General features: G+C 38.8%; 1 protein-coding gene across 1 annotated transcript; it reads right to left on the bottom strand.

Moving 5' to 3' along the window:
- Window positions 1-1406: 1406 nt before the first annotated feature.
- Window positions 1407-15992, bottom strand: fbxw2 (F-box and WD repeat domain containing 2). Its single transcript, XM_003439487.5, has 8 exons — window positions 15694-15992; window positions 14696-14988; window positions 13417-13639; window positions 10492-10686; window positions 7168-7301; window positions 6936-7022; window positions 6650-6819; window positions 1407-3479 (listed from the first exon to the last, which is right to left on the bottom strand). The coding sequence occupies exons 2-8, from the start codon at window positions 14960-14962 to the stop codon at window positions 3191-3193; spliced, it is 1365 nt and encodes a 454-aa protein (XP_003439535.1). The 5' UTR covers window positions 14963-14988; window positions 15694-15992; the 3' UTR covers window positions 1407-3190.
- Between the last annotated feature and the right edge of the window lie 601 nt (window positions 15993-16593).

The raw sequence follows: 16593 nt of genomic DNA, 5'->3' as shown, positions 1-16593 counted from the left end.
CATATTTTTGTGATTGATTTCAATTTGTTCATACAAACACAAAGTTTTCATCAGACAAAAAAGGCAGTCATAGATTTCCATGGGGTTCTGTGCTGGCACTTTTGCATGCTTCCTTTATGCAATGTTATTAGAAATCACTGAAAACATTTCTGTTGCTATGAAGTTAAATTTACCTATAAAGTCAGCCGACACAGTCAGCTGAGAGCCAGATATTAATAATAACTAATGATTAAATGCAGTGGTATATAAATACAATGAGTAAAAAAGGTGAGTGAACACTCAAAGGAAGTCTCCAATACCCTAAGTGAGGATTCAGGGTCAACTTATCCAGCCCCAACGATATGCTTTTTTTTTTTTTAAATATATATAGTTTTAAAACTAATATTAAAAGTAGAGAGGGTTTCTGTCACCCAAATCAAAACTGGGAGCTGGTTTCACAGAAGAGGGACCTGAAATCTGAAGGCTCTGCCTCCCATTCTACGTTTAAATACCCTAGGAACCACAACCCTGCAGTCTGAGAGCTTAGTGCTCTATTGGGGTAATACCGTACTATGGGGTCTTTGAGGTAAGATAAGGGCCTGGATTTTCAGGACCTCATATTTAATAAGAAGGCTTTAAAATTCAGTTCTGGATTTAACAGGGAGCCAATGAAGAAAAGCCAGTATATGAGAAATATGTTCTTTCTTTCTAGTTCTAGAAAGCAGGTTTAACAACCATGATGATGATGTTGATTGAACCAACTTGCATCTGCCTTTTTGGGACAGAAAACTGAAAAAAAAAAAACCCTCACAATGTTATGTTGATGTCAGTAAAGCTAATTTAACATTTAAACTGGCAAAAAGTGAAAAAAAGAAACAAATTTATCTAAAAGTTGGAACTGAATCTGACTAAATGTTGCAGTTTTAGTTTTGCAGAAATGTTTATTTTAACATTTCTAGGGAACCCTTTTGCCCACAGTGTAAGGAAGATGTAACCTATAGATTTTATAGATCTTCTGTGCCTTTAAAAAAAATCCACAAAAAAAATCCATGTCCACTGAGCGATGTCAGCCTTTCAATTCAATAACTAATTATAAATTACCTCATGGTAAACACATAACACAACTCTAATATCTAAATAGGACTACAAGTTTGCAAAGATGTAAACTTTGGCAAATTAATTGTATACCGCCATTTGCTTTGATATCTGTAAGAACGCAATAATAAACCCAAGAGTCAATTAGTTCAGGTGCAGCAGAAGGGGAGGAGTCAGAGCTTGCTGAAGAAAACCTGCCTGCAAGCAGGTTAGATGTGCAGAATCAGTGAGTCAAATATAGGTTACGTTAGCTCTCTTTCTGGGTTAACAAACTCAGCTTTCAGAAATAAAGCCTGGGTACACCATTTTTGGCACGATAAAACACAAACAGATGCATCTGCTACATTATTTATTTGAAGGACTGCAGAACTGAAGCAGATTATAGATGCAAGGTGCAAGTAACCAAAGAATTATTACAGATGAGCAAAAGATTTTGTGATCTAAGGAACTTTGCAGTGCTTAAATGCAATGAAAGCAACTCTGAAAGGTACATGAACATAGAACTTTTCTTATTTCACATTTCTCACTTTATTTACAAGTCATGTTAATGTGTTTTAAATGTGTTGTAATGGTCAAGACAACAGTCAGAATACAGTATAGCGGTATCGTTTTAATTGGACTGGAAGTGTTAATCTAAAAGCAGTCTGTAAGTGTGCTGTGTACATTCATCCATGTGAGGATACAAGAAAAAGATCATTAATAATTAATTAAATCTCATAAATCAAGTCTGGTGAATGCACTCTGATCCATGGTCATATAAGGCCTGCCAGTGCCAAAAAAAGACAATGAAAAGTGGGGGATAATAAAAAGGTGACATAGAATGAGGCACGTTTAACAGAATTTCACATTATGGAAAAATTGGTCAAAACTCCTTTTGAAATTTAAAATAGTTTGGCAGAAGTCACTATCTCAGCTGTGTGAAATATTGAGACCTTTTACAAAAATAAAATTGATGTTGAATAGTCAATTTCTCATTTGTTCCCCAAGAAATTTACGCCAGGCAGTAGCAATAAAAATCCAGACATCTGAGACTGAAAGCATATCAAGTACAAAAATGTCAACAGAAAAGAACAATGTAACAACACTGCAATGTGCCAAAGTTACCAGGACTTCTAGTTTTTAACATCAAATGAACTGAAAAGGCACCCCAACTCACTCAAGCTGACACTGAAACCTCTTATCAGATAATCTTCAGTGGAATTTAGTGAAAGCACCCAATATTGTACATTGTATACATATACACCAATTCAGCAAAAACGTCACTTAAACACGCAGTTAAATGGTGTTAATCTTTATATTCCCATCTTATTCAAAACAGTTGCTGTGTTTACTACAGTGGTTCTCATACTCCAAGGTGTGGACAACCAGCGGAAACTATGGTGTCAAACCAAGTTAAGTGACAAGATTTATGCAAAGAAAAAGTCTGACCTGTAATTTACTACAGTTCAACTTGGATCCTCTATTGTCAATATATATATATATGTGTAAATTTCAGGGTGAGACAGACTTGAGTGTCAACTTTCTGCAAGGAATACCAGAGGAAGTTCAAAAACCACTGGTTTAAGGCAACCCTGCTTTTCCTGATGGAGACCGATATTTAAGCAGGTCAGTGTGGAGACTGGCTTGACAATGGATGTGCTCTTGGTGCATGCAACATGACCTAATAGTGTTTATAAAAGTTCACCCAGAAATAACACCCAATCACACACTGCAAAACTGCCTAACACATTTCCTCTTTCACAGCTGAGGCCATCACAGGAGAATTTCTATGATGGTATTTATTCTGGGGGCCAACTGTTAGCAATTACTGGTCTTCACCAAGTCTGTTTTTCTTCTTTGTCCAAGATAAGAAAACCAGCGAGAGGTTTTCAGGCTTCTGTAGAAATCAGGAACAATTGTACAAGGTCAAAAAAATTATTTCTTCATCTTCCATTTCCAACTGTGAGTGTTCATGTGGGTTTCTAGAGGATGACTGTATGCTGAAGAAGAAATGGCTAAAAAGAAAATGCTTTGGTCCATGTATGATCTATCTTGGCAGTTAGGGTTGATATATTCCAGAGCATGCATGACGCAGCTCATATTCTAGCAGTCTCAGGTACACTGACCCTGTCTGTGTTTATCCGTTCTCCTTCCACAGTACTAAGTGAATGCTATGGTCCGGCATGCTGGTGGCAAACACCAGTCCAGAGTCATTGCCCCCATCCAAACCATTAAGCCAAGAGGTAACGCCGGCCAGGAAGCTGGATCCTCGCTTGGATTTTCTATACGCTGGCAGAGGCCAACGGCCTGAGATAGCCTCTGTCCTCAGGTCCATCACATACAGGAAGTGGTTGTCAAAAAGAAGCGCAAACACTTCACCAAAGCTGAGCAGGGACAGGTTGGCTGGATCTTGCATTTTTATCACCCTGGGAAAAGAAAGATAAGCTGCATTTAAAGTTGCCGAAATACAATCGGTTACTCATCAGTTTGCTCTGATTGTACATGCAAAAAGTGAGTTTAAACAACAACAACAACAACTAAATGGCTAGATGCTCTATAGCATAATGGTTTACACATTTGTTTTAAGTACAATCTTAAAATTAGAGAGGCCGTCTGTCGCCCAAATCCAAATTGGAACTGAATCCACAGAAAAGGGGCCTGAAAGCTAAAGGCTCTACCTCCCATGCTACTTTTAAATACCCTTGGAACTACAATTAAGTCAGGAATCTGAGATTAAAGTGCTCAATTGGGGTGGTTATATGAGGTCTTTAAGATGGGCCCTTATTACTGTACATTTGTGAGTCACACCAGGGAGTCGAGCACTTCTGATTTAAGGCTTTTTCAGAAGAGCCACAGTATCCAGGGTCGTACACAGTGAGGATGTAACACTATTGGCAAGATAATCTACCTCTGTGGGAGTACAGTTTAGGTAGCTGTTCTGCATTGTGTTGTCACACAGCATTGAAAGTGTTAACAGTGGAGGAATTACATTTGAACTTAGTTACACCGCTTTCAGAAACACATCTACCACACATCTAATGAAACATATTCCCCACTGTTGTGCAATCAATTCTAGTAAATCAAAATGTTATTAAAAAGGTGAGATTTCTTGAGTATAATTTAAGTGGTGGGTGGTCTCATTTACATTTTGATGGAAGTCACCTGAGTCTAATAACAGATTAAATATAGTGTTGTGTAGTGTGCTCAGCATCTACATCAGGGGTGTCCAACTCCAGGCTTCAAGGGCTGGTGTCCTGCAGGTTTTAGATATCACCCTGGGTCAACACAACTGAATCCAATGATTAGTTTATTACCAGACCTCTGGAGAACTTCAAGACATGCTGAGGAGGTAATTTAGCCATTTAAATCAGCTGTGTTGGATCAAGGACACATCTATAAACCTGCAGGACACCGGCCCTTGAGGCCTGGAGTTGGACACCCATGATCTACATGAATGTTAAAATCACCCATATTAATGATTTTACCTGATCTGAGCACTAAATAAGATAAAAGTCTGAGAATTCAGATGGAAACTGAGTAAAGGCCAGGAGAATGATATACAACAAATAACGTTTGAGTTTTCCAGTTACAATGTACAAGGCTAAGATTTAGCCTTTCAAGTTAATTACAACACTGCTTGGGTCTTTGGTTGATTATTTAACTGGAGTCAAAGACTGCTGCCACTCTTTGGCTTATGCTTCGAGGATTCTAACAGTATGACTTGGGGGTGCTGATTCATCCTACTCTAATCAGGCTACTTTTCAATCAGACAGGATTTTTTAGAGGTTCAGGAATTTCAGAGGGGTGCACAACAAAACAAATTTCAAAAACAAATTTTCAAACCTTTTAACTTTTTCACGTCTCCATAATTTTTCTTGTAACTGCCTTGATCTTTTGCTCATATTGAGGCTACAGGCTGGTTGGTGGCTGGCTCTAAGCTTTGGATAGTTTTAGCCACTTTGACTTAGCTCCTTTAAAATATACATGTTTTGTTGGTTGAGGGTGATTTAAGTGTATAATTAGGTTTGTTTTTGTGGTGTAAGGTATTTTTGACAAACTATGTGCCTCTACTCAGAGTAAAGATTTTCCATGCTATCAACATGTTAGTGTTTCACTGTGAGAGCGCATGGAACTATTTGCCTGTGCCGCTGTGTGCATGTTTATATGTATGAAATGGATGAGCTCATAATGAGTACGTGAAGCCAGCCAGCTGGTCACCAAGAAATTACCTGACTCCGGTCCATAGCCGGTCAATTGGTGCTTCTCTAGTGGAAATCACTCAATTAGACTCAACTTGGATCGACTGGCTTTCCATTACAATCACTACCACCTAATGTGGTAGGTACAATTTTAGTACCTAGTACCAGGTACAGTGTGACCTAATGGAAAACCCTGAAAACTGTGGTGAGTTGATCCGAGTAGATACTAATGGAAAGGGGTTTTTAGATTTTCGCAGATTTTTTTCAGTGTTTACAGCAACCACGTAGATTAGTGTTGTTTTTTTTTCCAGACCAGGAAAAAAACGTTTAGAACGCTCATCGGCCTTCTATAGTCTATATCAAAATGTATTTTCCAACCTGTTCTTGCAATGATGCCAACTTGTAATTTCATTAAGGTTTCATATTATTTATTTAAATCTATAATTTAAATTTAAATGGAGATTATAGAGCCAGGTGGAACTAGAATTCGGTATGTTATCAAATTTCCCCTTACAAGCCACAATTGCTGATAGAGAACTGACAGTTAAATCTAGAACAAAAGCAAACTGATGGATAAACCACACTAAAATATGTCAGAGTGGTCAATTTGGGTCGGTTTTACATGTTGCATTTTTTCAGATGTTGTGCTTATGACACAAGGTTTTTTCCTAACCAGCCTCTATGTGTTAGCCCTGTGACAAACTAGCGACCTGTCCAGAGTGTACCCTGCCTCTCGCCATAAGACAGCTGGGATAGGCTCCAGTCCCCCCCACGACCCTGAAAAGGATAAGCTGAAGAGAATGGATGAATGGATATTATAATCTGAATTTCAGGGTTACAGCCTTGTCATCAATACCAATTCAACAGGTGATCAAATAATTATTTCCTCCACTTTAGTACAACCCTCATGATCTTACAACTTTAAAATCCCAAAAGAATGTCATATGGACATCTTGGGAAGGAAATGTGAACAAGGTGATCGACTGACACTTTCCTCAGTTACTTCAGTTTTTAACTAGCTTTTTGTACGCTGTAGTTTTCTTTGATTTTCTCTATCCATCCATGTTCTTGTGCTTATCCTTATGAGGGTTGCAGGAGAGCTGGAGCCTATCCCAGCTATCACAGGGCGAGATGCAGCGTACACCCTGGACAGGTCGCCAGTTTGTCGCAGGGCTAACACAGAGAGATAGACAACCACTCACGGAGGAACTGCAGGAGGACGCCAGATTACCTGGAGAAAACAAAACGCAAACATGGGGAGAACATGCAAACTCCACACAAAAAGGGCCCGGCCTGATGGGGGAGTGAAACTCAACAGTACTAACCACTGTATTTTCTGTTACATCTTATTCATACTAGGCACCTGCATGTTTTCTAAATAATGCAACCTATTTTACCTGAGAATCTCAAAACTGGCAAAATCCCACTGATAGACTCCGAGATCAGAGCTGCATACGATGTAGCGTCCATCAAACTGCAGGCGAGGTTGGAGGCTGATGCTGCGGTCCTCTGACACCGACAGTGTCTTTAAACACTTGCAGTTGATCTCTCGGCCTAAAGGCCATACCTGTACACCAAACACAGGACTGGCTCCATCTTATGGACTCTTTAGATATAGCAGGTCATGTATGATGACTAAGTCGTTTTCCTTTAAAACACATTAACTATGGAAGGGAACATTACCTTAATCTCATACTTGTCAGCACTGAGGAGAATGTAATCACCAGGACTGTGCACCACTGATTCCACTTCACTCTTCTGTAGTATCACCTGATAACAGAAAATCAACAAAAGTTTTACATCTTTAAAACAACAACAAACAAAAAACATTAAGATTGGTTATTTCCTGCCAGTAATTGAAGTAATGGAAATAAGTTTCACACAAACTCAGACAAAAAAACCATAAAATTCTGACCTTTGTTACCCACTCAGTGTGTCCAGTCAGCGTGTTGAGACAGGCACCAGCAGATAAAGCCCAGACCTTCACTGAAAAGTCTGCAGAGCCACTGACAAGTACATCCAGCTCATCATTGTAGTCGACACTGAAAACTGCACGCGTGCGCACACACACACACACACACACACACACACACACACACACACATATTTAGGAGCTGTAGCACACATTAAACATGGAGCTATTCTATTGGCAGATAATACCAAGCTTTGCCTAGGACAGAGGTTCCCAAAGTGTGGGGCCCGCCCCCTGGGGGTGCGCAGAGCCATTGCAGGGGGGGCGCAGTATGAAAAGAAAAAAAAAAAAAAAAAAAAAAGAACGCTTGGACACTGCTAGCATAATGGACAGGTTTTTGACGGGGCTCCCACACAAACGCAAAGCAGGAGATGAAGCATCGCCAAATATGTTTCCAAACCAACTTCCTTCCCAGCCAAAGACTAGAAAATATGATGAAGCATATCTTCCCTTTGGCTTCACCTGCACAAGTGCCAAGGTAGGTCTCCCCTGCAAAATTAGTTTTCCCTGCGTCGGGAGCACGCGCTGGGCTCTCCAAATCAGGGACAAACAGTATCCCACATTCTTGATTTTTAGTTCACAAACACTTCTTGTAATGACTAACTACTCCTGACATTTTGGACATGTTAGCTCTTTATGCAGTAAAGTTACAGTGGGATACAAATAATATCAGGCTGGTCCTGCCATAATTTGTTCCCCCCGGTTCAAATCACGGACAAACAGTATCCCACAGCTGTTTTTGAACCTATTTTGCACAGAGAAGCATTTGTTGAAAAATGTATTGATAGCAATGTTGAATATTATTACACAGGAAAAAAAACAACTACACGTAAAATAATTACACCGTGACGCCTCTGCCTTTCTAAATGGAGGGACAGTAACTGCGTGTGCATATGTAAGCGTGTAAAACCTGAAGATAGTCAGATTAACAGTAACAGTATATTGTCTCTATCTGCCATTCTGCAATTCATCTCATGTAAAGAATAACGTGGCGCACAGCGTGACGTGAAAAGAGGCACACCTTTGTCGTTGCGCGACAAACTCTGTATTCCTCGTCCACACGTAAACGCAAAAAAGGAGTTTTAAATAATCTCCGTTTTTGGTGAATCGCAACGCCGTTTACGTGTTGACGAAAGGCCCAAACGCATAGAAACAGCTGCGTTTTCAAAAATACCCGTGTAGGTGTGGACGTAGCGTAAAAGGGTTAGTAGTATATTTTATTACTACCTGTAATTTATTGCCGTTTACTTGTATTTGCTTAATCGTTTACTAAATGTTTGAGGTGTGAAATAAACCGCAATGGAGCAAAATAAGGGTGTGTGTGTTTGTGCGGGGGGGGGGGGGGGGGGGGGGGGGGGGCATTTTTCTTGTAAAACAAAGGGGGGCCTGGCAAAAAAGTTTGGGAACCACTGGCCTAGGAGAAGTTCCACTAGTATAACAAAAATAGAACTATCCCGTTCTTGATAACCCTCATCTTTACACCAGCTCTTGAATCCACCACTGACTGTTTCAATGTACTCCATCTCTCTACTCTTTTTCATCCCCAAAATTGGTGGCAGATGACTGCTAAATATTCCACAGTGTACAGAAATGTGCACAGACAGTTGGGTTATATTTTTGCCATTTCCTTTTAGGATTGTTTCAAGCCTGTCTGTGGCTTGTGTTTCTTGCCTAATCAGACTTGCTGTAATGCCTTTGTTTTCACAGATTTTAAAGTGTCCTTGCCATGTAAACCACTGTCACAAAGAGATAACATAAAATACTAAAAATAATGCTTCTTTCCTGCAAAGTTGATTGTTTCGCTATTGACAACATGTTATCTGCCTCTCCTCTAGCATTAATATGCTTCCTATTCTAGATAAGGACATAATTGCTCAACACTGAAACTAGAGATGGACCGATTCGATATTACGTATCGGTCCGATACGGACCTAAATTACTGGATCGGATATCGGAGAGAAATAAAAAATGTAATCCGATCCATTAAATATCAAAAAAGCACCTCACAAAACTTGCGACATGGCATAACTCGGCTCATAACCATAGCACGTCGGAGCACTATGCATCACGTGATAGAGCGGCTGTGGCGTGCGAGACCCGTCGGGGGTCTGGTTCAGCATTTGGAGCCTCGCTACCAAACCGGCATTTCATCTCCGAGAAAGTTATCCCAGAGAGAAGTAAAGCAAGTGTGTAAGTTCATCTCTGAATGTTTGTAAAGCATTCCAGCGTTAAGCTTAAGAACCGATATATGGAGCGACTGCCTCTCCTCTCCCCCTCCCTCTCCTGCTGCTACTTCAATCCTGAAACTGATCAATGATCAGCTGATCGGCTTTTCTGTCGCAAGTCCGTCTCTCTTGTTTATCGCCCACTTTGCGCCAGAAAGAGGAAACCAGCGGCTGAACAACAGCAGCACGTTTAAGCTTGATAAGCTGTTGTTAGAATTTATTTAATATTACTTTCTACACCAGGATCGTTTTCTACATAGCTGACGGCTGGTAACTGTGCAGGGGTGGATCTAACAAAGTTTAGCCAGGGGGGCCGATAGGGCATGAACAGGGGGGGACAAAGACATACTTTTCTTTTATTTAAAATGTCTAGCTTTTAATAAATAATTATCTGAATCTTACACCCAAAGTTTTAATCTGATGTAAAATGTATAGAAGTCCATTGCTGTATATAGTAACTATTAAGTCTAATATACCCTAGTAAGCTAGTACTTTCTCCTTTGGGAAGGTACGATCTGTGCAGTCTGCAGTTCTGTAGAAGAAAGATGTTGAATCTATTTAATTATTCTTGAAAAATAATTGATTTCTGTGCATTTTCTTTCACACTGCATCAAATTAAAGTTGATTACGTCAATTAAGCATCATGAGGTGGAGGGTGGGGGATGGTTCCCTATTTTTTTTTTTTTTTTTTGGTGGGAGTTTGCAACCCTATTAGTTAGGTTGCTTACTCTTTAAAATACCAGAATAGGGAGGATGGAGTAGGTTTAAGTTTATTAGATTGATCAGTATTGCTGAACTATGAAATATTTTGGGTGCAGTGTATTTTTTGCATACAGGTATAACAGAATAGCTTTAGTGTTTGTTTGTTTTTAAACTTGAGTTTGAACTTATACAAAATGCAGCAAGATATTTAAAAAAACAGTTTTATTGATTAAAAAACACACTATATCGGATTCATATCGGTATTGGCAGATATCCAAATTTATGATATCGGTATCGGACATAAAAAAGTGGTATCGTGCCATCTCTAACTGAAACCAACCTGCTCCTGTGTGCCCACGGAATTGCTGGATTTTAGCCCCTGTACTCCACTCCCAGCATGCAATAGTGTTGTCAAAGGACCCAGTCACCAGCTTCTGTTCATCAAATTTTACTGTGGCACAGGTGTGTGTCTGAATTCCATAAATGCACTGTCCAGTACGCACATCCCATAATTTGGCAGAGAGATCGTCTGATCCTGAAAAACAAGTAAAAACCATCAGTGTTACTGCTGTAGTGACAGGTTCAACCTACATGAATGTATATAGAAGGCTCAACATGTACAGGCCCTCAGGATCACACACTGAGAATGAAACAAACATTACAAACAATGCTTCCACACCTATTCAAGACATGGTCTGCATGAAAGAAGACAAAACTGGGTATACTCATAACAGCCCTTATGAGTGTGCTACTGGTAGAAACTACTGTGCCATAATGTGATACAGATGAAAAACAACAACAACAGCAACCTATACAGTACCAATAACAAGTATATGTCTTAGTTTTTATTTTTATTTTTTGCATGTTTGTCATAGTTTGGGTCCTGAAGCAAGGGCACTCAAGTTGTGCGGCAGGACAATGATCTGAAACGCACGAGCAAGTCCACTACCAATTCTGTTTTGTTTTTTTGTTGTTTTTTTTTTAATACAACAAGACAAAAAAACCAAACTCATTAACAGTTATCCCAAATACTTTATTGCAGTTCTTGCTGGCAACAACGGCACAACCAGTTATTAGGGTTAAGGTGCAATTTCTGTTTCACACACGGCCAGGTAGGTTTGGATTCGGGCTGCCCTAGTTATTCTTTATATATCACTTTAAGCAAGACATAAGTGTAAATACAAAACAAGAGAGGAAAACTCACACACCTATCTTTTTTCCTAGTAACTCTCTCTTCTCTATTTTATCTATCAAACCTCCAAAGAAGAACCAAGAGTAGCTAAAACAGGCTCAAAGAAAAAGTGTTTTTATGATAACTATGAACCTGAGTGCAAGTCAGCCTCTTCCCACAAGGGTGCAGAGAATGGAAAAACTGTGTTGGAATATGAAATGTAAAATAAAAAGCATATGAAATCATCAATGCGGTGTGTGTGTGTGTGTGTGTGTGTTGTTTGGGGTGTAAGAAGTTGGCAAACTATTTCAGGTAGCAGCTTCCTAAGTTGTAAAGTCGAATAGGAAGTGGTAGTTAATGGAAACAGTAGAGGACAAATTAAGGTGTGGTTTTAAGATCTTAAGGCCAGGAAACTTTCAGAGAAACTTGCTGATGATAGAAAAGAGATATCATGTTGTATGCTTAATATTCCTAGTAATGAAATCCCAGAAAGTTGATTCTGGTCATCTGGACTAAGAGTTTCCAGTAGGAGAAACCTCTGATCACTCATTCAAGTGACTTCTGTTTTCTGTATAAGGTTTCCCCAAGATTATATAGATTGTACAGGTGCATAACAATCATCAACCATGAACTAGCATCATTACCCTAACATTGAGCCACAAGTGCAGTTTCATGATCATTAATATGCAAATTGGTATGACGACTGATCAAAGTCCAATTTGAGTACTATTAAAAATTCTGCAATAATAATGGATTGGATTTATATAGCGCTTTTCAAGGCACCCAAAGCGCTTTACAATGCCATTATTCATTCACGCTCACATTCATACACTATAAAAGCATAGTCCAGACATCCTCTCATATACATATATTTAAATCTATAATCATTAAAAGCAAACTTTTTTTTTTTCATTTACCCATTATTGGGTATGGTGTATAGAATTTTAAATTTAAATATAAATTTAATCGATTTCGGAACAAGAGAAGTACTGTAAATACTTTCTGGATGCATTACATGTGAATGACTCCTGGGTGAAAATCACATTTCAAGACGTACAACAATTCACTGATCACATTAATACATCAGGTTCACAAGAGAAGGAAAGACAAAATCACGCGGCAGTGTTCTTGAACTGTTAAATTACCATGAACAATAGGGAACATTTCAAAGCTGTAAACTAACACATACCAATCAGTTTTTAAGGTTTTGACTATCATCATCCACTCAAGCACAAATTGTGTGACATCAGGACTCTACAACACAGAGTGACAATGGATATCATATCAAAGAGGCCCTGAGTAAATGTGGTTATCGCAACTGTGCATTTATCAAACCTCAGAACTACTTCCTAAACGAAAACCAGTGGTAAGATCTTATGTGTCTGGAGTATAAGAAATGCTGACATACATGTTTTCAAAGCACTATTCCAAAAGCTGGACCTTGGGTTGGACCTTATACTACTTAATTTATAAATTCAGCAGGGGATCAAATAATTAATTCCCCTGCTGTATGTGAAAAGTGAACTGCCATCTCTGAACTAAGGAGTGTGCTGAGATTGAAGACATTTCCCAACTCTTGTTAATAGTACTCATGGACATTAATCCATGGTCATGACAATTTCCAAATCAAACTCCTTTTTAAATAAAAACAAAAAACCAAAAAACCAAACCATTGGCCCGGTGACAGATCTATTTTATAAGCACTCTTTAAATGACTATAACTCTCTTACCATTGCGCTAAAGAGAAAATTGAAATGGTTTTAACCCTTTGAAACACATCATATATCAGTACTTTTAGTGTACTCAGTGAATAGTTTTATATTTACTTTTTGTCTATACAGATGTCAGATGATAGACTTGTTTAAACGCTATTATCAAACTGCAGTTTTTCGTGTGTGTATGGGTACATTTCTCAGGACATGATGTGAAGTTAATCTAAAAGGAGTGTTAGTATTATGAGGTTGACAGAAATATCTCTGGATAAAACTGATGAGCTGTACAGCACTGTGTCATGACTCTATCATAGACTTTTGAGAGCTACTAATTTGATATTTTGCTACTCTAATAAAGACAGAACACATAGTCATGGGGTACCTGTACAGAGGAGGCCGTCCTTGTAATAAAGAGCATATACTCGAGCACTGTGACCAATAAGTGATGACGTCTCAAAGGCTTCTTGATCCTTTAACTGCATCATACGCAGCTTAGCCTTCAGGTAGACCCCCTTCCAATGTGATGCATCCTGAATGGTCTCATCAATCTTCCAGCCTAGCTCCCGACACACACCCTGCCACACCTCAGTGCAAGAGTTTATCACCTACCCCCCCAAAAAAAAGAAAAAAAAAGAAAGAAAGTAAGAATATTTGATATGTTAAACAAGTTTTGTCAGGCTCTGTGGATCAATAATAAACATCCCTAAAAACTTAATTATCCATCTGTGTCACATAAATTAAGCTGTATGACACATTTAATCAATTAAATTTCCACCTGTAATTCACTTTGCTCATGCTTCATATAATCATTATCTATACATTTACACAAACATATCAGAAAGTCCATGCAAACAACCAATATATATAATATATATGCCACTTGGTGGAAAGGTTCATATTCATCTAACTATGAGAATGTATACAGTCTTGGCAGTCTAAATATGTGTTCGCTTTTCATGCAAGCAAACAAAAGTCATACCAAAACACAGATGTCAAATGCATTTTACATCACTGGCCCCACATACAGCCCACTTTGATGTTAAGTGGGCTGGACCAGTGACACTACATGATAAATGTGTAAAATTAGTTAAGTGCACAAAACGCAGTCTCGTATGCTTTTTCTCCCACATGTTATACTTCTAATGTGACAGTATTACAGATTCATCAACAGATCAATCCAGAGTGCTGACATGATGTCCATCTCAAGCGTATTCCATAAGAGCACTGAACAAACACTATTCTTTTTCACGGATACAGTAAACCAAGAAAGACTATGTTGAAAATACAACATGAACATATCACAGTTGGAACTGTCAGTGAAGCACATATGTGGGCATACATCAGTGCAACAACATCACTGTCTGTATATGTTTCTCGGTTTAGCTATTGACTGTATCTTTGGGCCTGGACAACCGCCATATCTGCAATTTTGGATTTAGGTTGTTATTGAGGATTAAATGGATACCTATAGACAGCATAATAACAGATAAGTACCTTCTACAAACCAAACAATTCTTTCAAAAGCTAATAGCTGCACTTTTATCAAAAACTGAAAGAGGACATTAGATTTCACTGTGAATGTTTGCATGCATTATTTTCTTTGAAATTCCATTCCTTGAGTAAAGTCAGATAAACAAGGAGTCTGGAAATTTTAGAATTACCTTGTTCCATTGTTTGCAGACTAGGCAGCAGGTGAGCAAGGTCTGAGGATCCAGCCAGCGCAGCAGGTAGAAGGCCAACTCCAAGGGAAGAAGGCGCAAAAAGTCACGTTTCAGCAGTGTCTCTAGTCCATTAGAGAGATGGCGGAGCTGAGCAGCACCACTTAAAGATATGAGGTGGTCCAAAGACTGGTTGCGCTGCTGGTCATTTAGAGTAAGGAAAGTAGCAGAGACTGACTCCAGCCACCCCTCAAATGCTGCCTTCTCCATGGGCACATGAGAGCGACCTGCAAGAGCTATAAGAATAATGCAGGGTCTGACCTCATCACTTTGGTCAGGAGAAAACTACCAAACTCAGAATACACAGAGACAGATTCAACATCTGGGATAAAAAAGTGATGCCCTCCAGTCATTGCAATAATCTTTTTTTTTTTTCTTCTTTTTTTTTTAAAGAATACGTTTGAGCCCCTCCAACCCCTTAACATTTAAATCTCTTGAAGAATGAATGACGCCAATTCTGAATCCCTGAAAGGTCATGAACAACAACAATACAAAATGTATGATTTAAGAAGTGTCCCTGGTTCAGACATTTGACCTGGATCAACCAGCATCATCTCCTCACTCATACAGCGTTTAAGATCCGGCCATACATTTGTAGCAGGGCAGCTAATAACCAAAACTGCAGAAGGCTTTCCGCCAGGCTTCATAAAGCCTTCCGAGCCTGAAAACGACACATGAATGTAAAATAAAGTACATTCGGGTATATGTTTCACTTATTTAAAATTGAAATTTAAAGGAAGCCACTTTTATGGGCTCCTGCTTGTGCATTCGTTCTAAGTTAGCCTGACTAGCTAGCAACTTTTGTAGCTAACGTTAGCTCTGTAGCAGTGTTATTGTTTAGAGCAAACTGGCTACAAGTGGAAACACTCAAATACTTAAAGAACAGTTTATGCTATTAAATGATTTATAACTGTAATTGGAAATTCAAATTGCCCACCAACCAGAGTTGCGGGGAGTTTCCGGATCAACACTTTCCCGGCTTAGGTCACATCGCTAAGTTAGCTGTCGAAAGCTAATCTGGCAACCACCAAGTTAAACGGATTCCAAAGAAAGCTAGTTTTGCAGTTGAGGTTAGCTAACAACCACGATAATGCTTGTTTTTGTTAATTTTGAATTACACGTAAAACACGTAGCGGTAGTCTTCGTTACAGTTTCATGGTGTAGATATTTCATGCAGCAGGGGAAAATGATAGCACCTTCTGACAGCATGAAACTATAATATAATGGAAACGCTACCCCTGTATAAAGTGGTCGTTGTCACCCTCAGTATAATCTTACAGGAGGCAAAGTAAGAGTTTTTACCTCAAAACAACGGGCAACATTTAACAATATACCACCGCATATTTAGTAGCTTCGCCAACATATTCAGTATACTTATACTTTATAACATTTTTGCATTTTTATTTTCAGCGTTCCCTCTTATGACGCAACTTGCCTGTAAGACAACGCTGCTGGCATCAAAACAAATAGATTCACTAACTTCCGGTTTTCGCGCGAGTAGGTGTGTCCAGAGTCAGAACCCTTGTTTTAAAGAAAAAAATTCTCTTTAATACAATTTCTTTAATAATCTCGAATACATAAAGGAGTATTAGTACGACGGAGTAATAGCGCCACGTTAAGAAAAAAAATATTATTGATCATTTTGAGAATAAAGTCGAAATTTCGAGATTAAAGTTCTATTTCGAGGAAAATAGTACAAATACTGTTTTGAGAAAAAAGTCGAATAAAAAAAGTGAAAAAGTTCAATTTTGCTGCACGCTTTGAATGGTAAAAAGTAGCACCACCTGGTGGACAAATATAAAAATTGAACCGAGTAGTCCAAAAGAAAATCTTAGTATTAG

The sequence above is a fragment of the Oreochromis niloticus genome, linkage group LG7, assembly GCF_001858045.2.
Source record: "Oreochromis niloticus isolate F11D_XX linkage group LG7, O_niloticus_UMD_NMBU, whole genome shotgun sequence".
NCBI classification, from domain to species: Eukaryota; Metazoa; Chordata; class Actinopteri; order Cichliformes; family Cichlidae; genus Oreochromis; species Oreochromis niloticus.
The sequence above is the reverse complement of the archived record's forward strand: the minus strand, read 5'-3'. Positions and strand labels throughout refer to the sequence as shown.